Genomic DNA, 23,887 nt, shown 5'->3' on the forward strand with positions numbered 1-23,887 from the left:
GGTTATATAGTTTAGGCAACTTACTCTCAAGTGGTTCAGAAAAAGAGAGAGAGACAGAGTGTGTGTGTGTGTGTGCGCGTGTGTGTGTGCATTAATCCATTTAAAACGGGCTACAATTTCATCCCAGTGAACGGAAAGTCTGATTTGCACTGTACTTCAAAACATGAAACTACAAATTAATTTTTTTCCAAAAAATTTAGTAACTGGTCACAAATTATTGGAATAAAAGAAGAATGAACCAAGTGTTGATATTAGGAGGTTGCATCTTCCAGCCAGATCATTTGATGTGACATCTTCTCTTGACATTTGAGTTTTGTTGACCAAGATGATGGTTATAATATACTCAAAGATTTTATCAATTTTCCCCAGTGTGACTTTTAATTGTTTGATAGTTAAAGCATTCTTTTGAATGCTTTTTCCTCATGTATTGGGAACTTGTCCAGCTCAGACAAGTCCTCATGTATTCATGCCCTCAGTGGCTTTTCATCTGATCTCCCATGACATTTTCATCAACTTTGGACAACTGTAGTTCTGTTGTAAGACTTGCGGTTTCACTTTGCAGTTGCTTCCTTTGTATATCATTCAAACTGTCCTGCCAAAGTAAAGCATTACCCTGAAATCTCAGTGGTTTAACATTCAGAGGCTTATGAATTCCCCAATCATGATATCTGTCCAAGATGTGAGGCTTCAACCTACTATGGCTGCACCATCCCCAGCTACTTCCTTAGGGAAAGGGAGCATGGAAAACTCATACCTGCTCTCCTCTGCATCAGCAAGAAAATGGCCATGTCATGCAGTTCTGGCCCATTGGTTAGAATTAGTCATGAGTACCTGCTCTCCTCTTCATCAGCCTGGAAATGGCCATGCCATGCAGTTCTGGCCTATTACTCATGAGTTCCCCCCGCTAGCTGCAAGGGATTCCAGGAAATGTAGTCTTCCTGTGTGATCAGAGAGGGAAAAATTATTTGGGGGTCCAGTGTTGTTCAAATGGGAATATATATTAAGAAGAATGGTTTCTGAGTGGGTATTTATTTTATTTTATTTTTATGTTTTTGAGATGGGGTGTTGCTGTGTCACCCAGGCTAGCGTGCAGTGGTGAGATCATGGTTTATTGCAGCCTCCACCCCCTGGGCTCAAGCAATCTTTCTTCCTCAGTTTACCAAGTAGCTGGGACCACAGGCACATGCCACAACACTAGGCTAGTTTTTCAAATGTTTTGTAGAGATGGAGTTTTGCTCTGTTGCCCAAGCTGATCTCAAACTCCTGGGCTTAATTAACATCCTCTTTCCTTGGCCTCCCGAAGTGGTGAGATTACAGGCATAAGCCACCATGCCCAGCTGGGTATTAATTTTATAAAAGATCAGATCATTAGGAAATATTTCTGTATTGTGATCACTTTTTCTTTATTATGAAGCAGGGGCTCTGATCAGGAATCCTCAGTGAGCTTCTGGGCGTGGGGAATCAGGAACAGCATCTTAGCACACACAAAGCCACTCCTTCCTGCCGAAGAGGCGTGATGCTTTTCTGAATTAGGGATTCTAATGAGTCCTCACCCTCCTCCTCCACAAGGAATATTTGGCATCTGAATGCAATAGCAGACAGCCCCTCTCATGCCAGACTTTTGTCCAGTAAAGTCTCCAGGCGAGTAAAGATGGGGAACCACTGTTTTTGCTTTTCCAAGACCCTATGAAATGTTGCCTTTTCTTTTTAAGAGACAGAGCCTTGCTTTGTTGCCCAGGCTGGAGTGCAGTGGTGCAATTATGGCTCACTGCGTCCTCAGCCTCCTAGGCTCAGGCAATCTTCCTGCCTCAGCCTCCGAAGTAGCTGGGCCTGCAGGTATGACTATCAGGCCTAGCTAATTTTCTTTTATTGTTTTTAGAGACAGTGGCTACTATGTTTCCCCAGCTGGTCTCAATCTCCTGGGCTCAAGCTATCTTCCTGCCTTCTCCCAAAGTTCCAGGATTATAGGCATGAGCCACCACACCCAGCTAAAAGGTGCTTATTTTTTATTGTAATTTTGTTTTGTCATTGACAGATTTTGTATTTCTCTTTCTTAACCCCTTCAGCACATCCTGCTCTGGGCTTTAAACGTGACCCCTCGCCTCACCCTGCCCTGTGAAAATGTTGGTGCTTCTTGCTTTCATCATCGCCTTCCACATCACCTCTGCAGCCTTGCTGTTCATTGCCACCATCGACAATGTAAGTTTCCTTTCCTTCCACTTACTCAGAACCCCGGGTCCTGGAGTCAATAGAAGTGGGTTATATTGGTCTGTTCTCATGCTGCTAATAAAGGCATACCAGAGACTGGGTAATTTATAAAGAAAACAAGGTCTAATGGACTCACAATTCCACGTGTCTCGGGAAGCCTCTGCAGAAGGCAAAGGAGGAGCAAAGACACGTCTTACATGGCAGCAGGCAAGAGAGCGTGTGCAGGGCAACTGCCCTTTATAAATCCATCAGATCTCGTGAGACCCATTCACTACCACGAGAACAGTATAGGAAAAACTTGCCCCCATGATTCAGTTACCTCCCAGTGGGTCCCTACCATGACATGTGGGAATTATGGGAACTACAATTCGAGATTTGGTTGGGGACACAGCCAAACCATATCACAGGTTGAGAACCCTGCCAAGGTTCAACCATAGTTTGGGGTTGTCCTCCCTGCGGAGGCACACCCATCTTCTGACCCAAGGGCTAAGGACTCTTGGCCTGAATGTGAAGGTTCAGGCCGTCCCATGTTCAGGTTTTGGGGGCAGGTCCTGGCAGGCAGGGACGTTTGTCCTCCCATCCGTGATTCTTTCATAGAGCTGGTCTCTAGGAAGCCCTATGAGGATGTTGTGTGACTTCAGCTTTCCTCTAGATCAGAGTTCTCAACCTTGCCACTATTGTCATTTTGGGCTGGATAATCCTTTGTTATGGGGGCCTCCCTGTGCATTGTAGGAAGTTCAGCAATATGTCTTGCCTTACCCGCTAGATGCAGTAGCACCCCCACCCCTGGTTATGACAATCCAAAATATCGTCAGACATTGTCAAATGTCCCATGGAGAACAAAATCACCCTCTGTTGAGGACCACTGCCCTAGATCCTCCAGGTGACCTATCCCAGGTGGCCTCTGCCACCAACTCCTGACACCTCCTTATCAACCAGGGTCCCTTGTTGCTAGCCCACCCGGCCATGTCCTCCCCAGCAGAGCTCATGCATGGAACTTTCCAGACTCTACCTATGCCCCTATGAAAAATTTAACATTTTCCTTTAGTATCCAGCTTGCAGCCATATGGCAGGAATGTATTGGATAAATAACCTCTTGGCATAGATTAATATCCCCCCAAGCAGGGAGTGACATTAGGGAAGCTTCTTAACAGAGCTTCTCTCTGGCTTATACACCGATCCAAAGACCTGGCGTCCATCCTGCTCATTTTAGACTGCAGAGATAATTAAAGGGCAGAAACATTGCTCAGAAAGCCAAGAAGTACACCATACGAGTGGCCACCAACTCTGTCTACATATACGGCTCCTGTTGAATCATCATGACAATAATAACATAAACGATAACACCTGTCACTTAGTGATCACTATGGCCCTTTTATGCATGTCATCTCATGTGATCTCCACCCCAACTGTACCAGGTAGGGCACCAACCTCTCCTTGCACTGGGTTACAGGTGAAGGAGCTGAGCCTCAGGGCCATTCGGGCACTTGGCAGAGTTTACAGTGCAGTAAGCAGCAGAGCCAGGATTTGAGCCATTCCAGAGGCTCCTGGTCCTGGATCCTGTCAGGGGAGATGAGCACAGTAATCGCATTTGGGTTCTGGAGCTTCTTGCTGAGCTGCTGTGAGTGGCCTGGGTAGGGACCACATTGATGCTATGGAGTATAGCAGTGGTCCCCAACCTTTTTGGCACCAGGGACTGGTTTCATGGAAGACAATTTTTCCACAGATTGGGGAGGAGGCATTGCAGGGGGATGGTTTCAGAATGATTGAAGTGCATTACATTTATTATGTACTTTATTATTATTACATTGTAATATATAATGGAGTAATTATATACCTCGTCATAATGGAATCAGTGGGAGCCCTGAGCTTGTTTTTCTGGACTAGACGGTCCCATCTGGGGGTGATGGGAGACAATGACAGATCATCAGGCATTAGAGTCTCATAAGGAGCGTGCGGCCTAGATCCCTGGCATGCACCGTTCACAGTAAGGTTGACACTCCTATAAGAATCTAATGTCCCTGGTGACCTGACAGGAGGCAGAGCTCAGGCAGTAGTGTGAGCGATGGGGAGCAGCTATAAATACAGATGAAGCTTCCTTCACTGGCTGCTCACCTCCTATTGCATGGCCTGGTTCCTAACAGGCCGCAGACAGGTACCAGTCCGTGGCCCATGGGTTGGGGAACCCTGGATTATAGTATTTGGACCCACCATTCCAGGAGCCACTGTGAAATCAATGGGACCGAATGTTCTTTTGGAATCTTTTTTCTATTTCTTCCCATCTAGTCCTTTGGGATCCAGAAAAGGCCCCAGACTTAGTGAAAAGGATAGACAGACATTAGGGGCAGGAAACCATCAGCCTTAGTGAATCGTATCTAGCACCCCCAGGGCATGTATATTATCGTGGCACATACTGAGAAGACGCAGATGGACTCTTTGTCCATCAGTGAGTCTGAGGGTATTCATTACGCATTTGGAATTGTGCTTGGCAACTGGAAGGTAGAAGGAAGGCCATCTTGGGCAGTAGGTGAAGGACAGCAGCCACCAAAGCACAGAGGGAAATGAATGCTTTGGGCTGAAGACAGGAGAATCTTGTCTGGTCATCCCATCCATTGCAGTGTTTGTTTGTTTGTGACAGGGTCTCTCTCTGTCACCCAGGCTGGAGTGTAGTGTTGCGATCATGGCTCACTGCAGCCTCTACTGCCCAGGCTCAAGCGATCCTCCCACCTCCGGCTCCTGAGTAGCTGGGACTACAGTCATACACCACCACGCCTGACTAATTTTTTTGTAGTTTTTTGTAGAGGTGAGTTGCCCCGGCTGGTCTCAAAGTCCTGGGCTCAAGCAATCCTCCCACCTCGGCCTCCCAAAGTGCTGAAATTACAGGCATGAGCCACCGTGCCCAGCCCTGTCTGCTAATATTTCCACCAACTCAGCCTTATCTTTTCTCCCATACTCTCTGAGGGCCTGGACCACCTCTTATCCTTTGGGAGACAGTAGCAGGGCATCACCTGGAGCCGGTTAGAAATGTAGAATCCCGGCCGGGCGTGGTGGCTCACGCCTGTAATTCCAGCACTTTGGGAGGCCGAGGCAGCTGGATCACCTGAGGTCAGGAGTTTGAGACCAGCCTGACCAACATGGCGAAACCCTGTGTCTACTAAAAATACAAAATTAGCCAGGTGTGGTGGTGCATGCCCCTAAATCCCAGCTACTCAGGAGGCTGAGGCAGGAGAATCACTCGAACTCAGTATGGGAAGGCTGCAGTGAGCTGAGATCATGTACTGCACTCCAGCCTGGGCAACAAGAGTGAAATTCCATCTCAAAAAAAAACAAAAAAAGAAGAAAAAAAAAAGAAATGTAGAATCCTGGCTGGGCGCAGTGGCTCATGTTTGTAATCCCAGCACTGTGGGAGGCTGAGGTGGGTGGATCACCTGAGGTCAGGAGTTCAAGACTAGCCTGGCAACATGGTAAACCCTGGCTCTACAAAATATACAAAAATTAGTCAGGCGTGGTTATGTGCACCTGTAGTCCCAGATACTCAGGAGGCTGAGGTGGGAGGATTACTTGAGCCCAAGAGATGGAGGCTGCAGTGAGCCAAGACTGTGCCACTGCCCTCCAGCTTGGGCGACAGAGGAGCAAGACCCTGTCTCAAAAAAATAAATAACTAAGAAAGAAATGCAGAACCCAGGCCCCACCCCAGACCTCCTGAGTCAGTCTGCATTAGAATAAGCTCCCTAGGAATTCTCAAATGCACTGCAGTTTGAGAATCCCAGAAGCCCACCATGCCTCGTGCCTAGTTAGGAGTCAGTGTTTGCATCATTAACGGACAGCCTTTCTCTCTGTTTCCATTTTGTGTTACAGGCCTGGTGGGTAGGAGATGAGTTTTTTGCAGATGTCTGGAGAATATGTACCAACAACACGAATTGTACAGTAATCAATGACAGCTTTCAAGGTGAGTGTGAATGAAGGAAGCTGACTGAGAAGCACTGAGGGAGGAAAGAACATTCAGGAGTGAGGCTTTCGGGTTCCCCGACTCCGCACCCGCTCCTCCACTCGCTACATACTCCAATGGGCCTGGCCGCGTTTGCTCAGTGTGTGTTAGAGCGGAGGACACCAGAAGCTGGAGATGTCAGGGGTGTGGAGAAGCCGGAGGCTAGAGGGAGACCAACTCCAGCTGAGTTGGACCTCATGCCTTCTCTTCTCTGTCTCTTGGCACAGCCGAGTTTCCCTTCCTCATCTTTTCTCCAGCTTCAGCTCTCATCTAGAATTTTCTCTTCCCTTCTTTTTTATCCAAGACTTGCCTCTGAATGGTCTCAGAGACCATGATTTACTCTCTAGTCACTTTTCCCCATCCAGCAGTAAGAAATCCGAGATCTGGCCGGGCACAGTAGCTCATGCCTGTAATCCCAGCACTTTGGGAGGCAGAGGCGGATGGATCACTTGAGGTCAGGAATTTGAGACCAGCCTGGTCAATATGGCAAAACCCTGTCTCTACTAAAAATACAAAAATTAGCTGGGTGTGGTGGTGCACACCTATAATCCCACCTACTGAGGAGGCCAAAGCAAGAGAATTGCTTGAACCCAGGAGGCGGAGGTTGCGTTTTCTGAGCCGAGATCACGCCACTGCACTCCACCCTGAGTGACAGAGTGAGACCCTGTCTCAAAAACAAGCAAACAGAACTCTGAGATCTGGCTTCCGTTCCTAGACAAGCTGTGTAGCCTCGCATTGGGCAGGTCAATTTCAACATCCTCAGCTGTAGAATGGAAGTAATAACGATGCCCTTGCCGTGCCCACCTCTTCAATAAGCTAAAATATATGAAAAGGCTTTGAAATACAGAAAATCCCATTCAAAAACATGCTGACCACTGTTTTTCCTTATGAAGTGAATGGTTCTGTTTTTCCTCATAGAACTGATGGAATAGATACTTTGGGATCCCAGTTGCCTGATAAAATACAGTATACCCGGTTAAATTGGAGATTTCAGATAAACAATAAGTACTTTGTTTTAGTATGACTATGCCCCAAATGTTAATATAACATGGGACATACTTATGCTAAAAATTATTGGTTTTGTTGGGGGGGAGGGTTTAGTTTTTAGTTTTTTGTTTGTTTGTTTTTTGAGACAGGGTCTCACTCTGTCACCCAGGCTGGAGTGCAGTGGTGCGATCACAGCTCACTGCAGCCTTGACCTCCTGGGCTCAAGTGATTTCCCATCTCAGCCTCTCAGATAGCTGGGACTACAGGCACTCACCACCATGCCCAGCTAATTTTTATAATTTTTGTAGAGATGGAGTTTCCCCATGTTGCCCAGGCTGGTCTCCAACTCGTGGGCTCAAGAGATCTGCCTGCCCCAGCCTAAAGGAGGAGGACGAGCCACCATGCCTCGCCTAAAAATTGTTAGTTGTTTATTGGATATTCATTTACTGGGCATCCTGCCTTTGTGTTTGTTTTGGTTTGTTTGCCAAATCTGACAATCCTGTTAGGGAGCAAAGGAGTGTACTCCCTGGGTCCCAGATTCTCACCACACTCAATCACAATGTCCATATTCATCATAAAAGCAGCAAAAATCCCAGTAGAAGGGCACCACTTACTTCACTGTGAGGCGTGGGCCTCAGTCCTTTACATAGGTGATCTCATAGCCCCATCAGGCAGGGACCGTCGGCCCCATTTTAAGATGGGGAAACTGACGCACAGAGCAGTTAAGTTACCCAAGGCCACATAGCCAGGAGCGAATGATGGCGGCAGGATTCCAGTCTCGATGTGACCAACTCTAAAGCCGGTGCCCTTAACCACGGAACACCATCGGTGCTCCCTTCCGTCTCATCTGTTCTTCTGTCACTCTAACCTCTGGCCCTGGGAACAGCCCTCCTTCCCTGTGCTCTGCAAGCGCCAGCTGTCGCCAGTGTGCAAGGCCGGCTGGGAGGGCTTGCTGTGCTCTGTGCCTGTTTTTCCGCATCCTCCACATGGGATTATTGACTTATTTTTCTTTAAAACGGGTTGGCGAACCACTGGCCAAATTCAGCCCAAGGCCTGTTTTTGTTTGGCCTGGGAGCTAAGAACAGTTTTTACATTTCTAAAAGTTGTTTACACACGCACACATACACACACACACACGCACACACACACCCCTAAAAACAAAAAGAACATTTGACAAGAGACCATATGGTTCACAAAACCGAAAATATTCACTCTCTGTCCCTCTCCTGAAGTTTGCCAATTTTTTTTTACTTTAAAAAGTTTACTTTTAAAGTAGCCCACTTTTCTGTACATAAATCTACTGTATTTATTTATTTAGTAGAGACAGGGTCTTGCTATGTTGCCCAGGCTGGTTTTTCATGCCTGGCTTCGAGTGATCCTCCCACCTTGGCCTCCCAAAGTGCTGGGATTTATAGGCATGAGCCACTGCACTCGCCCATAAATCTATTTTATTTTATTTTTTGAATCAGGGTCTCGCTCTGTCACCCTGGCTGGAGTGCAGTGGTGCAATTACGGCTCACTGTAACCTCTGCCCCCCACGGTCCAGTGATCCTCCCACCTCAGCCTCCCCAGTACACGAGTGTGTGCCACCACACCTGGCTAATTTTTGTATTTTCTGTAGAGACAGGGTTTCACCATGTTGCCCATGCTGGTCTTGAACTCCTGAGCTGAAGCGCTTCTCCCACTTCACCTGCTTCGGCCTCGCAAACCATAAGTCTATGTTAAAGAGAAGTGATAAACTAGTCTCACTTGCCATAAAAGAAGGGAAGCTTTCTGCAAATACTAGATCAAAAGCCTGGTGACGTTATGAAAGTCTGGCCAGACACACTTCCCTCCTGAGGCCTCTGAGCCTGTTTCTGGCCCTTTCCATGTTAAAAAACAACCCCAAACACCCAGATATTAGTGGGTGTTTTTACAGCGCAAAAGCAGCTGGTGAAGAACTCCTCCTTGAGGTCCTTAGAGAAATCTATTTATTTATTTTTATTTATTTATTTTTTAGAGACACAGTCTTGCTCTGTCACCCAGGTTGGAATGCAGTGGCACAATGTCGGCTCACTGCAGCCCCCGCCTTCTGGGTTCAAGCCATCCTCCTACCTCCATCTCCCGAGTAGCTGGGATTACAGGTGTGCGCCACCACGCCCAGCTAATTTTTGTATTTTTAGTAGAGACAGGGTTTTGCCGTGTTGGACAGGCTGGTCTCAAACTCCTGACCTCAGGTGATCCACCCGCCTCTGCCTCCCAAAGTGCTGGGATTACAGGCTGAGTCACCGCGCCCGGCCCTTAGAGGAATTTAAACTGAGCAAAGTGAGCATCCCTCTCATTCAGTGAATTTTCGTTGTTTCCCGTCCTCATTGGGTTCCACATGCACTCATCTTAGGGCTGCCTTGTGGGCACATCCTGCACCCCCTCCCAGCTTTGAGAAACCCTGTTCTAGGAACATGAATTCATCCTTTCCCCCAAAGGCATGTTTTCCCCATTTGCCCCATCGTGGGTCACTTGTTGCTGAAAATACAAATTCCTGGTGCCCACTCCAGGACAATGGTAGCAGAATCTCCAGGGGGAGAGGCCTAAGAATCTGCATTTTTAATAAACAGTCCCAGGTGATCCCTGGGATTGGGCAGATTTGGGGAGTGCTGCTCTAAGCCAGGGGGTCACCACTTGGGCCCCGCATTGGAATTCCCTTGGTGGCTTTATGAAGCCCTCATGCCTGGTCTCAATGCCCGACATTCTGATTGATTTCATCTCAGTAGAGCCTGCTGGGTTTTTTCGTTTTTGTTTTTGTTTTTTAATGGAGTTATAATTTACAAACAAGGTGCAGGCTTCTTAAGGGCTCAGTTTGGTGGGTTTTGACGATTGTATAAACACCTATGTAATCACCATCCAAAAGAAGACAGAGAACATTCCCGACTCTCCAGAAAGTTCCTTGGGCCCCCGTCCACACAGTTGCCACCGCTTTCTGCCCTGAAGGCAACCACTTCTGACTTCTGTCACTGTAACTCACTTCCACCTGTTCCTGGGCCTCGTAGGAACGGGGTCATGTGGTGTGTGTCATAGAGGGGGAGCCGGTCTGACTTCTTTTGCTCCCCATAAGGAATTGGGGGAGAGGCTAGATGCTCTCCAAGTAACCATGATGTGTAGCCAGAATGGATTAAATCCACAGCTCTAGACGTTTCGTTAAGTACTTACAAATTATGTTCACTCTAGTGAGTTTTTGGGCAAAACTGTAAAATTGAAGCAAAAAAAAAAAAAAGAAAAAGAAAAGGAAGGTGTGTCCTTAGGTTTTCTGTGCAGCATGGACACTGTCCCCTCACCTTTCTTTTGGCCTCATCCTGGTGGTTAACATTCAGCATTCAGCTCTTATACAGGACTCCCACCTTGCCTGCACCCTCTAAACGCCCTTACGTAGACGAGTTTACTCTCCCTTCCCAGCCCGATGAGGGAGGAGCTATTAGTATCCCCATTTTAGAGTTCAAGACCAGCGTGAGCAACATAGCGAGACTCCATCCCTACAAAACTTTTTTAAAAATTAGCCAGACATGCCTGTAGTCCCAGCTACACAGGAGACTGAGGCAGGAGGATCACTTGAGCCCAAGAGTTCAAGGCTGCAGTGAGCTATGGTTGTGCCACTGCACTCCAGCCTGGATGTCAGAGTGAGACCCTGTCTCAAAAAAAAAAAAAAAAATGTATCCCCATTTTACAGGTGAGGAAACTGAGGCCCACGAAGGTGGCTATAACCCATGTGCAGGATGCCTTCCCTACGCCACATAGCTTTCTATGCATAGCTTCACTGTGACCTGCCCCCATGTGACACCCTCCACCCTAGACCTCCCTTCTCTACTGAAACTTCTCTGTACTGAGCCCCAAACCTTCACACCCCAGTCTCTGTTAAGGCTGACCTGAAAAGAAAGGAGCTTCTTCCTCTTTGTAAGTAGTGATCGTGAAGATCAGCCTCTAATACCTGCAGGCTACTATGGGGTCCACAGAGCACTTCACAAGGTCACCGTCCCGTGAGCCCCGAGTCCACAAGAATCCCTCTCTAAAATGTAGACCCCCGAGGCCCCATCCTGACTTCTTGAGTCAGAATCTACCACGTTGGAACCTGGGATTTGTACTTCAAAAGAATCCCCTGTTCATGAGCCAAGCATTTGGGAGCTGTGACCCAGACCGGGAAGAATGCAGAGCAAGTGGTTCTTGCGTCTTCCAGATAAGGGTGCTGAGGATTGTCCGGTCAAATGGACACTGGAGGTGAAGGGCAGGGGGTCTGGAAGACTCCTTGGCTGCCCTTGTGCTTGGACCGTGTAGACGACAGCCTGAACCCCTGCCTGTTTGCCTCCTGTCACCCCTACTCTGGAGCTGCCGCAGTCACCGTGCACCCCGCAGTGCCGGCTGGCCAAGGTCCTCAGTCCTGCGCCCCCACCCTTTTCCCGCAGAGTACTCCACGCTGCAGGCGGTCCAGGCCACGATGATCCTCTCCACCATTCTCTGCTGCATCGCCTTCTTCATCTTCGTGCTCCAGCTCTTCCGCCTGAAGCAGGGAGAGAGGTTTGTCCTAACCTCCATCATCCAGCTAATGGCATGTAAGTAAATCGAGGGGCTTCCCTAACAAGGGGCTTCCTGGAATAAGCACTCCCTTCCCAGCCGCCAGGAGGGAAGCCAGGAGGGAGGATTTGGAAAGGAGAAGTTGGCAGCCATGCGGTGCTGTGTGCGTGTGTGTGTTTGTGTGTGCATGTGTGTGTTTGTGTGTGTGTGCACCCATGCTGTACCACAGTGGGACATTTTATAGTCGGGAGTTTGGATTGAGTTGGGAGTCCAGGGAAGGCATCCTGGAGACATGAAGCCAGAGGATCTGGAGGGTGAGTAGGAGTTGCTGTTGACAGTGTTCTGTCTTAGTACGGAGAGGAGGGAACAGTGTCCTGGGCAGAGGGAACAGCATGATGGAAACCCTGCGATGGGAGGGACAGAGAGCTGCCCAGTGGGGCTGGAGTGCAGTGGGAAATGAACCAGCAGGGCAGGCAGGGCCATGCTCCATGGAGTCTTGCAGGCCATAGAAAGGGTTTGGGGTGTTTGTTCTAAGCTGGTGGGAAGCCATCAACAAGTTTCAGGCTGGTGGGTGACAGATGTGCCCACATTGCGCCAGGCCTGTGCTGACTGCAGGGGCTCAGGAGATGAACAAGGCACAGCCTCAGTCCTGGAGAATCTTGGAGGAAGCAGAGGTCTCAGAGCATTTTTTTCTACTTAGGAATTTTAGCAAGGCTGAAGTCAGATCAGAAGTCAGAAGCCACGCCATGATCATCGGTCGCTTCTCAGTGACGATTTAAAGCTTTCTGATGACCAAATGCAGAAGTCCCTTCTAGGGTGCTTTCGAGTCAGGAGTTAACGAGTGGCTTGATGAAGGCAAGAAATTCGGGTGTCAGAGCCAACTCAGGCTGCTTGGCCCTAATCACCCTAACTACCACCTCCTTCCTGCCCTCCATCTCCCCAGCTAAGTTTAAGTCCAAACCTGCCATACCCTCGGGATGACCCTGAAACGTGTCATCAGTGCAGTGACAACTTGTTCTGGTTTGCCTGGGACCATCCTCTGTTTTAAAACTGAAAGTCCTGACCAGGTGCAGGAACACTTTGGGAGGCCCATGCAGGACGATTGCTTGAGCCCAGGAGTTCAAGAACAGCCTGGGCAACATAGTGAGACCTCATCTATACAAAAAAAAAAAAAAATTAGCCAAGCATGGCAGAGCACACCTATAGTCCCAGCTACTCGGGAGGCTGGAGTGGGAGATCATTTGGGCCTGAGAGGTGAAGGCTGCCGTGAGCTGTGGGGTGCTGTACCACTAGTATTAGTCCATTCTCAGGCTGCTAGTAAATACATACCTGAGACTGGGTAATCTGTAAAGGAAAGAGACTTAATGGACTTACAGTTCCACATGGCTGGGGAGGCCTCACAGTCATAGTGGAAGACAAGGGAGAACAAAAGGGCTTACATGGCGGCGGGAAAGAGAGCGTGTGCAGGGGAACTCCCATTTGTAAAACCATCATATCTCGCGAGACTTACTACCACGAGAACAGTATGGGGGAACCGCCCCCTTGATTCAGTGACCTCCACCGGCCCCGCCCTTGACACGTGGGGATTATTACAATTCAAGGTCAGATTTGGGTGGGGACCAGCCCAGCCAAACCATAGCACCACTGCACTCCAGCCTGAGGGACAGAGTGAGACTCTGTCTTGAAAAAATTATAAAATAAAATAAAATACAACATAAAATAAAAACACTGAAAGTTCCACATCCTAGGAAACCCCATGCCAGGGCAAAGTAGGGTGGTTGGTCACACTCAGCGTCCCCTCCCCTTGGGGCACTTTCACTGGATAGCCAGATACCATGCCTTCTAGGCAGAGAATGGAAGTGTTTTCAAGTGCAAAAGACTCCAGATGGTCACTTGATCTTGAGAAGCCCCCAAATCCACCCCAATCCTTCCAGGGACCTTTCTAAAGTGCAGACTCCCAAGGCTCCAGCCTGCCCTCTTGAATCAGAATCTGCTGGGTTAGAGCCTGGGGACTTGTACTCCTGTCCCTGAGCCAAGCGTTGGAGAGCAATGAGCCAGAACAAATGAGGCCTAAAGGGGGAGTGCGACCTTCCCAGGGACCCCAGGCGAGGTAGTGAGGAGGTGTCTGATCCCCCTCCTTTACTGTCTCTGTATCTGCCAGTTAGAGGCGTGGACCCCCACACTCCCCGACCCCATTAAAGGCAATTGAATCCCGTCATTCAACTTGGGGTGGGGGGGCTTGGGTGGTTACTCTGTTGCCCAGGCTGAAGTACGGTGGTGTGATCATGGCTCACTGTAGCCTCAGCCTCCATGGCTCAAGTAATGCTCCCACCGCAGCCTCCCGAATAGCCGGGACTACAGACATGCGCCATTATGCCTGGCTAATTTCTATACTTCTCGTAGAGATGGAGTTTCACCGTGTTGCGCAGGCTGGTCTGGCAGTCCGCCAGCGTCAGCCTATCCAAGTGCCGGGATTCCGACCATGAGCCACCGCGCCCAGCTTCTGAAGTTTATGTTCCGTTATTGTCTCTGTTTGTCTGTTGATCTGTAAAGCCACTTAGTCAAAACTGATTACCCTAATGTATATATTTAGGAATTTTATATATAAATTTTCATATATATGAAAATTCCCCCATATTTTAATATGAAACTCATACGTCTTCCTATTTTCCTTCCATAACATCCCCTTCTCCCCAATTTCTTTGGCCATTTTCTGGTCCAAAGACCTGGCCCTCCCTGTTCTGCTTCAAACTGCAGAGTGTTTAGATGCCATATTAGGCAGACGCAAGCGGCAGATACCCTTACTTATGTGAGAGATGGGATTCTGGGGGTAGCTTGCAAGAATCAAAGGAAAAGCTGAAAATCCAGGTCTTGGAAAGAAGATCCAGGCACCAGCCACTGACAGGCAGCGGCTTCAGGGAGATGCCGTCAGAATCAAGGAAGCCTAACAGGGTCACTGTTTAGATTCAGGTTTCCAGGAGTGAGAGTCTGATTGGCAGAGATTGCGTGCTTGGCCCCTGGCCAGAGACTGTCTAGGCATCTTGAAGGACAGTCCCACCAAAACTGCCTGGCCAGGAGGGGGATAGGTCCCCCAAGGAAAACCACAGCACTTAACCTCATCTTAGCTCTAATGTCTGTAAGTATTGGGACAGCAAGTATTTCTTTTTTTATTTTTTGAGATGGAATTTTGCTCTGTCACCCAAGCTGGAGTGCAGTGGTGCGACCTTGGCTCTCTGCAACCTCTGCCTCCCGGGTTCAGGTGATTCTCGTGCCTCAGCCTCCCGAGTAGCTGGGACTACAAGGTGTACACCAACACACTGAGCTAATTTTTGTATTTTTAGTAGAGATGAGGTTTTGCTCTGTTGGCCAGGCTGGTCTTGAACTCCTGGGCTCAAGTGATCAGCCTGCCTTAACCTCCCAAAGTGCTGGGATTACAGGCATGATCCACCACACCCGGCCAAGGACCACAAGTATTACAGTTAGGGTGCTTTTGGCCTTATGTAAGAGAAAATCGAATTAACTGTGTCTTCAGTCGCAAAGATAGTTACTATTTTTACGTAAAAAGTACTCTAGAGGTAGAAAAGTTTCTAGAGCTGGTTCGGCAGTGTCAGCGTCAAGCACTTCCACTCATTCATTCCATCCTTCTATTCTGTCATCTTTAGTGTTGGTGTTGACCTCTTCATGGCTCCAAAAAGGCTGTTGCAACTCCAGACATTTCATCCTGCCCCTATAATATCTAAAGCAGTCAGCAAGAGAAAGTGGAGCAACTTAAAAAAGCTTTCTCCTCCCTCATCTCTCTCTTTTCAGGCTGTCATATTTTTCTTTTTTTTCCTTTTTTTTTTTGAGAGGAAGTTTTCGCTGTTGTTGTTCAGGCTGGAGTGCAATGGCGCAATCTTGGCTTACTGCAACGTCCACCTCCTGAGTTCAAGCGATTCTCCTGCCTCAGCCTCCCTAGTAGCTGAGATTACAGGCGCCTGCCACTGCGCCTGGCTAATTTTTTTGTATTTTTAGTAGAGACGAGGTTTCACCGTGTTGGCCAGGCTGTTCTCGAACTCCTGACCTCAGGTGATCCACCTGCCTTGGCCTTGCAGTGCTGGGATTACAGGAGTGAGTCACAGTGCCTGGCCCAGGCAGTCATATTTTTCAGCGAAGGTTTTCTGTGGTCAGGACTGGTATACATACTGACCCATCGGCTGTAACAAGTAAACAGGAACCAGATTGCCAAGAAGAAGGCCTGGCAAACTATGGCTCATAGGTCAAATCTGGCCTGCCATGTGTTTTTGTGAATAAAATTTTGTTGTAACACCACCATTATCATTCATTTTTGTATCTTCTATGGGTGTTGTCATGCAACTGTGGCGGACTTGTGTGACTATGGCCCACAGAAAACCTAAACTGCTTCCTGTCTACAGGGCACATCTGTTGACCTCTGGCTTAGACCAATTATGTTCACGCTCTGGGTTGGTGATGTGGCTGCCCAAACAAAACTGGGTTTAGTTAGCAAGAATGGGAAGCAAAATAGCTACAGGGTAGGTGACAATATCCTTCCACAAAACATCAGTTGTAATTTTTCCAATAGACTAAAATAAATACCTATTAATAACAAGAGCTTCAGGCTGGCCGCGGTGGCTCACGTCTGTAATCCCAGCACTTTGAGAGGCCAAGGCAGGCGGATTGCTTGAACTCAGGAGTTCAAGACCAGCCTGGGTGACATGACAAAATCCTGTCTCTTCAACAAAATAATAATAAACAAAGAGTAAAAGCTGAAGTTTGTACCCAGGGCGCACTGTGGTCCATGATTTATTCAAAACTCACCTTTCTTCTGACAGGTCTGTGTGTCATGATTGCGGCCTCCATTTATACAGACAGGCGTGAAGATATTCACGAGAAAAACATGCAATTCTATTACATGACCGAAGGCGGCAGCTACGGCTACTCCTACATCCTGGCGTGGGTGGCGTTCGCCTGCACCTTCGTCAGCGGCATGATGTACCTGATACTGAGGAAGCGCAAATAGAACCCCGAGCTGGGTTGCTTTCACTGCCGTACAGAATCCACATTCAGATAACCATTTTGTATATAATCATTATTTTTTTGAGGTTTTTCTAGCAAACGTATTGTTTCCTTTAAAAGCCAAAAAGAAAAAAAAAAAGAAAAAGAAAAAGAAAAAGAAAAAAAATCCAAAAGAGAGAAGAGTTTTTGCATTCTTGAGATCAGAGAATAGACTATGAAGGCTGGTATTCAGAACTGCTGCCCACTCAAAAGTCTCAGCAAGACACAAGCAAAAATCCAGCAATGCTCAAATCCAAAAGTGCTCGACCGGACATTTCTTAACTGTGGGGCTGTGATGGGAGGAGATGAGAGGCTGGGAAAGCCGGGTCTCTGGGGATGCGCTTCCTATAGGTTTCAGCCGGCCCAAGCCCCGCCCAAATCTCTCTGCTAGTGGTGCGTGGAAGAGGGTGAAGTGGGGTATAGAAGAATGACAGCTTCCTGAGAGGTTTAGGCCGAGTTCCAGGTGAGAAGCAGGTGTAGCCCCTGGCGTTCTGTCTGTATCCAAACCAGAGCCCGAACAACCTTCTGGTATAGGGGTGGGTCAGAAAGTCTCACCTCAATTTGCCGACAGCGTCACCTGCTTGCCTTAGGAATGGTGATCCTTTACCTGTGTGCCAGATTTAGACTCACCTTCAGGCAAAACCTACAACGGCCCCCCTCACCCCAGACCTACAGAATCGGAGTCTTCAAGGGATGGGGCTGGGGAATCTGCATTTCTAACACGCTCCCTGGGCAACGCTTCAGACGCATTGCAGTTGGGGACCACAGTCCCTGGGCCGGGTGAGCAGAACTGCCTCAAAAATGCTAGGATGTCATCATGTGGAGATGGGGAGGTGAATGTAACTCCCACAGCAGGCCAAAACCTTGGCCTCCATTGCCACAGCTGTCTACATCTAGGGCCCCCAAACCCCATTCCTGGGCCATGTGAACTCATAGATATCTTCAGGGAGTGGGGTGCAACCTCCTTCCCATCCTATCCCAGAAGGCCTCTCCCTTCTTGTCCAGCCCTTTATGCTATACTTGGCTGGCCTCTCACCCCTATTTCTAGAGCCTCAGAGGACCCACTCACTATTCATTCATTCATTCATTCATTCATTCATTCATCAACATAAATCATGACTTGCATGCGTGTGCCAGGCACAGGAGATACCCTGTTGAAACAATGTCCTCCTAGGGCTCATGGCCTAGTGGAGGAGAGAGATTAAAAATTAATTAGAAAAACTGGCTGTGTGCAGTGGCTCACCTTTGTAATCCCAGTATTTTGGGAGGCCAAGGCAGGTGGATCACCTGAGGTCAGGAGTTTGAGACCAGCCTGGCCAAAATGGTGAAACCCCGTCTCTACTAAAAATACAAAAATGAGCTGGGCATGGTGATACGCGCCTGTAATCCCAGCTATCAGGTGGCTGAGGGAGGAGAATCACTTGAACCAGGAAGCAGAGGTTGCAGTGAGCCAAGACTGTGCCACTGCACTCCAGCCTGGGCAACAGAGTGAGACTCCATCTCAAAAAAAGAAAAGAAACTAATTACACACTGTGATGGAGGCTGCAAAGAACACCACTAAGAATTCAAAATCATCTGGGTGCAGTGGCTCACGCCTGTAATCCCAGCACTTTGGAAGGCCGAGGCAGGTGGATCACGAAGTCAGGAGTTTAAGACTAGCCTGGCCAACATAGTGAAACCCTGTCTCTACTAAAAATACAACAAAATTAGCCGGGCATGGTGGCAGGCACCTGTAATACCAGCTACTTGGGAGGCTGAGGCAAGGAGAATCGCTTGAACCTGGGAGGTGGAGGTTGCAGTGAGCCGAGATTGCACCGCTGCACTCCAACCCGGGCGACAGTCTGAGACTGTCTCAAAAAGTATATATAAAATAAAATAATTCAAAATCGAGACCTGTGACATGGGAGGGAATCTGCTTTATGCGTGCCTATTTTTAAATGCTCCTGGAGGCATTTAGGCATTTGGATCAGTCTAAATATAGCTCCATTCAGTTGGTGCAGATGACATTTATTGGGCAGTACCTGTCTGTAACACCCAGAAAACATGTCTGTGGAGAGGCCCATGGTCCCAACAGTAAATGTGGTGAGAGGGTCCCATAGAGCCAGAGTTTTCAAGCTTTAGGGGTTCCCATGCCACTTGGGACAGGCTGATTCAGCGGGTCTGGGTGAATGTTTTGAAGGTGATTTTAAGACTGTGGTGAGAAATGGGGCTTTTAGGGGCTTGTCCTTCAGGATCAAAGCCTGATGTGCCTTGTGGCAATGCAGGCCACCCAGGAACCATCCCAGGAGAGAAGCTGTTTGCACCTCATTGTCTTTTTCTGCTTATGTTGGAGCAGGATGCTGGGGGCTGTCCTGGGAGGGGTGTGGGACCTTGTGCTATTTAAATACTTGTGCACTTGACCTTCTGCTGAGTGGAGTGATGATTTGCCACCAGCTCAGTTCCAGTGGAGCTGAAGACACGTCTGGCTTGAGTAGTTTTAGGGCCACCATGGATATCTCTTCAACGCAAGATTGGCTCTTTCCATCTACTCTTTCATGCATTTGTTTTTGACAGATAGTGTTAAATGTTTATCATGTTCCAGGCACTGTGTGAGGCTCTGAAAATACAGGGGTGAGCAAGTCCAGATATCTCCCCTGCTCTCATGAAATTTGGAGTCTGAGATACGACCCCCTCCCTATGGAGAAGCCGCCAATGCAGTACAGGGTGGCCTGGGGCCAGAGACAGGACAAATGTCACCTCCTGCCTCCATGAGATACTATCACTGATCATGTCGTGGGCAAGAATGTGGTTTACACCCCTAGGATTAACAGGATGCTACCCAGGCTCATAGAGGAAGTTGAATCTTAAGTTCCCTTGAAACTTTCTACCTTGGTGGCTTTCCTATAATTTTCTTCTTTTTTTTTTTTTTTCCGCTGAATTTCGCTCTTGTTGCCCAGGCTGGAGTGGTGCAATGGCACCATCTTGGCTCACTGCAACCTCTGCCTCCTGGGTTCAAGTGATTCTCCTGTCTCAGCCTCCTGAGTAGCTGGGATTACAGGCGCACGCCACCACGCCCAGCTAATTTTTGTATTTTTAGTAGAGATGGGGTTTCTCCATGTTGGTCAGGCTGGTCTTGAACTCCCGACCTCAGGTGATCAACCCGTCTCAGCCTTCCAAAGTGTTGGGATTACAGGCGTGAGCCACTGTGCCCGGCCATCTATAATTTTCTGGTAGTCACACTGGAAACAAAACACCTTAGAACCAGAGATCAACCCCCTCCAAGCAATACATGAATTCCCTTCACAAGAAACGTCAGGGCTACGTGAGTATCTGTGTTGAATGCAGTCTGAAGTGACCCTGTGGATTTTCCTGGCTGGTTGCCACTACTGTACAACATTCAGTGCCCACATCCACCTGTGCCCTTAAGGTTTTTTGAGACATGAGAGATGCCTCTTCCCTGCTGTGTGACACGGATTTGGGAAGTTGGAAAGAAATGACAACATCAGGGAGAAAACATCCAAGCTTCTCACCTGTAGGTAGAATCTGCCGCCACTTGGTGCTTATTACCAGTTATTCAAGAACAATAACAACAACAAAATTAGTCGACATCCAAGAAGCAAATATTAGGACCAAAGATAGCATCAACTGTATTTGAAGGAACCGTAGTTTGCGCATTTTATGACATTTTTATAAAGTACTGTAATTCTTTCATTGAGGGGCGATGTGATGGAGACAGACTAACTCATTTTGTTATCTGCATTAAAATTATTTTGGGTCTCTGTTCAAATGAGTTTGGAGAATGCTTGACTTGTTGGTCTGTGTGAATGTGTATACCTATACCTGAATACAGGCACATCAGACCTCCTCACTCCCACACACTCTGCTATAGTTTGCGTGCTTTTGTGCACACCCCTCATGAACAGGCTGGGGCTCTAGGATGCTCTGTGTTCACTGATGATGAAGAAACCGAGAACTCCAAGCCTGTTTGTAAACACACTAAACACAGTGGCCTAGATAGAAGCTGTATCATAGTTTAAAATCTGCCTTACGGGATATTACTAAACTCGCTAATAGTTAAAAGGTTACTTACAATAGAGCAAGTTGGCCAATTTTGTGGTGTTGGGGAAATGTTAGGGCAAGGCCTAGAGGTTCATTTGGAATCTTGGTTTGTGATTTTTAGGGTAGTTAGGAACTTCCTACTTAATGTACCTTTAAAATAGTCTATTTTCTATGTTTTGTATAATCTGAAACTGTACATGGAAAATAAAGTTTAAAACCAGATTGCCCAGAGCAAGACTCTAATGTTCCCAACGATGATGACATCTAGGGGAGAATGCTGCCGTTTTGAGGGGCAGGGGGTCAGTCGATTTCTCATCAAGATAATGTATGGTTTTTACAGTGAGCAATTGATAAATGGACAATTTATCACTGGACAGTCTCCCTCTGCTTCTTTAATGGGGCCAGCTTTGCAGCCCTGCAGCCTGTGTAGTCGCACACAGTTCCATGCATCCAAGGCCCCCATGCTTGGGAGAATGATCTGCTCGTGCCATTTTAAATTATTTTATATATATCTCTTGTAGAGACAAAGTCTCGCTATGTTGCCTATGCTGGTCTAGAACTCCTGGCCTCAAGCGATCCTCCTGCCTCGGCCTCCCAAAGTGCTGGGATTGCAGATGTGAGCCACTCACTGTGTCTGGCATCAAGTAGAACATTCTTACAAGAAATAAATATTTCATAGTCATGGAGAAGAATGCTCCTAAAATTTATGTATTCGTTCATCCATCCATCCATCCATTCATTCTTTTATGGCGGGGGGTGGTCTCACTATGTTGCCTATGCTGGCTTTGAACTCCTGGGCTCATGTGATCCTCCCACCTTGGCTCCCCAAAGCATTGGAATTGCCAGTGGGAGCCACTGCGCTCAGCTTTAAAGTTCTTCGTATTTGAACAAGTAGCCCAATTTTTTCACTTCTCAGGGATCCCCACAAATGACTGATCCTGTTCTTTTTTTTCAGCCTTCCTGTTCATTGTTACTAGATTGTGTTCTTTCATTTCATTTGTATTTAATAAAGACCTCTGCTTTAAAGGATGAGGTCATGATGCAATGAGACTATTTTCTACTGCATACTCTGCTGAAAACTGAAAAATTCAGACAGAGAGAGAAGGAGAGAGAGAAAGAGATCCCTCTAACTTCTATCTAAGGAATGCCAAAGGTAGCAAAAGCTATCTTTGTATCTTGAGAACACTCATTTCCTTACTGTCACACAGGGTTTGCAAACTAAAATCTTCAGAGACTACTGTCTGCCTTCGTTGTGTTTCTCGATTGGATTTTTTTTTTCCATGTGGCTGGGGGATGGTGATCATCCCAGAACACTCAATTTCGTATTTCTTCAATTCAGGAAATCAGCCTCTCATTCATTCATTCACCAAATATTTGCATAGCTGTAATGGTACAAGCATTGTGCTAGGTGTTATGGTGACATCCTGTGTCTTTGTCTCCATTACATACTAGGGACTTTTGGGAGGACATGATTGAACCTTTAGCCACCGATTAGCAGGCCATAAGGAACCCCAACTGGACCCCATTGAGATCACAGCACATCACCCATTGCCTTGATGAACTTAGTCCCTGCCTTGATCTAGATGATATTAGTCTCAGTTTCAAGTTTCCAGGGCTAGATTCTGATGGGTCCGTCTTGGGTAACACACTCACTCATCATTGCCCCAGTACTTGGCTGGAGTCAGGAGTGAGATCAAATTATGTAAACATGAGGGTCTGGGTGCAGTGGCTCACGCCTGTAATCCCATCACTGGGAAGTGAAGGCAGAAGGATCACTTGAGGTCAGTAGTTTGAGATCAGCCTGGGCAGCACAGTGAGACCCCATCTCTATAAAAACTGAAAAATTAGCTAGGCATGGTGGTGTGCTCCTGTAGTCCCAGCTTCTCAGGAGGCTGAGGCAGAGAATCGCTTGAACCTGGGAGGTCAAGGCTGCAGTGAGCTGTGATCATGCCACTGCACTCTAGCCTGGGCAACAGAAACTGTTTCAAAAAATAAAAATTCTTACACATTCATGAAATGAACTAACCCCTTCCCAAGAGGGATCTAACCTGAAGTCTCAACCAGTTTCCACTTCCAGCTCCCACTCCAGGGCTATGGGTGATGTGCTGTGATCTCAATGGGGTCCAGTTGGGGTTCCTTATGGCCTGGTAATGGGTGACTAAAGGTTCAATCTTGTCCTCCCAAAAGTCCCTAGTATGTAATAGGGACAAAGGCACAGGATGTCACCATGAATTGTCCCCTTGGAAAAGGGACAGGCAGAGAATCAATGTCCAGTGGCCACAGGTTCATTAGTGGTCACAAATAGCAGGAAGCCGCTTCCCTGGCGGGAGGGAGACTTGTGGCTGCTCAATCCGTTGCTCTTGGTTCTGCTCAGAGGAACCATCTCTCTCATCCACTGTCCCCTGTGGTCAGATTTCAGATGGGCAGTGTGGAGGAGGTCCTTTCTTTCTTCCTCCGGGTGTGAGGCCTAGTGTCTCAGAGGTGATTTTCAGGGTTGCACAGTTAGAGGCCCTTCTGAGTCACGGATGGGATTCCTTTGGCCATGCAAGATCTTGTCTTTACTTTTTTTTTTTTTTTTCCAAAGTACAAAACATTTATTATCACAGAGAATTTGACAGGAATCCAGTAGTGGCTTATGTAGGTAATTCTGCCTATGGCTTTTATGTGATGGGCCTAATAATTTGAGCCACAGAAATCCTGGCCCCATGCCTCTGAGCTTTACTGCAGCCTTGAGGCAATAACTGCAAAGCCCTTCTAATCTGAGCTCTCTCTCTCTGCCTGTCCCTCTGTCTGATGAAAAATGCTAAAGGACCTAGCATATCTTTTGCTGGAATCCCATACATCTTATCTTCTGCTTAGCTTTTTGCAGCCACGCTATTGATCCTTAGTTTATAGCAGGGCTTAGCAGATTACTTGCTTTTATATGGTTTACAAGCTGAGAATTTATTTTGCGTTCTTAAAAAGTTGTGAAAATGGCTGGGTACAGTGACTCACACCGGTAATCCCAGCACTTTGGGAGAGTGAGACAGGAAGATCGCTTGAGCCCAGGAGTTTGAGACCAGCCTAGGCAACATT

General features: G+C 47.6%; 1 protein-coding gene across 2 annotated transcripts in view; it reads left to right on the forward strand.

The window, feature by feature from the left end:
• The window catches only part of EMP2 (epithelial membrane protein 2), a 52,828-nt gene extending 31,794 nt beyond the window's left edge, over positions 1–21,034 (forward strand). For both annotated transcript variants that reach the window (XM_003916525.5, XM_017953173.3), the window contains exons 2-5: positions 2,067–2,199; positions 6,067–6,157; positions 11,614–11,760; positions 16,552–21,034. In XM_003916525.5, the coding sequence (XP_003916574.3) occupies positions 2,122–2,199; positions 6,067–6,157; positions 11,614–11,760; positions 16,552–16,739 (504 nt within the window). In that variant the 5' untranslated portion in view covers positions 2,067–2,121 and the 3' untranslated portion in view covers positions 16,740–21,034. The remainder of the gene's footprint in view (positions 1–2,066; positions 2,200–6,066; positions 6,158–11,613; positions 11,761–16,551) is intronic.
• Positions 21,035–23,887: the final 2,853 nt, after the last annotated feature.

Source organism: Papio anubis, chromosome 18, assembly GCF_008728515.1.
Source record: "Papio anubis isolate 15944 chromosome 18, Panubis1.0, whole genome shotgun sequence".
Taxonomy (NCBI): domain Eukaryota; kingdom Metazoa; phylum Chordata; class Mammalia; order Primates; family Cercopithecidae; genus Papio; species Papio anubis.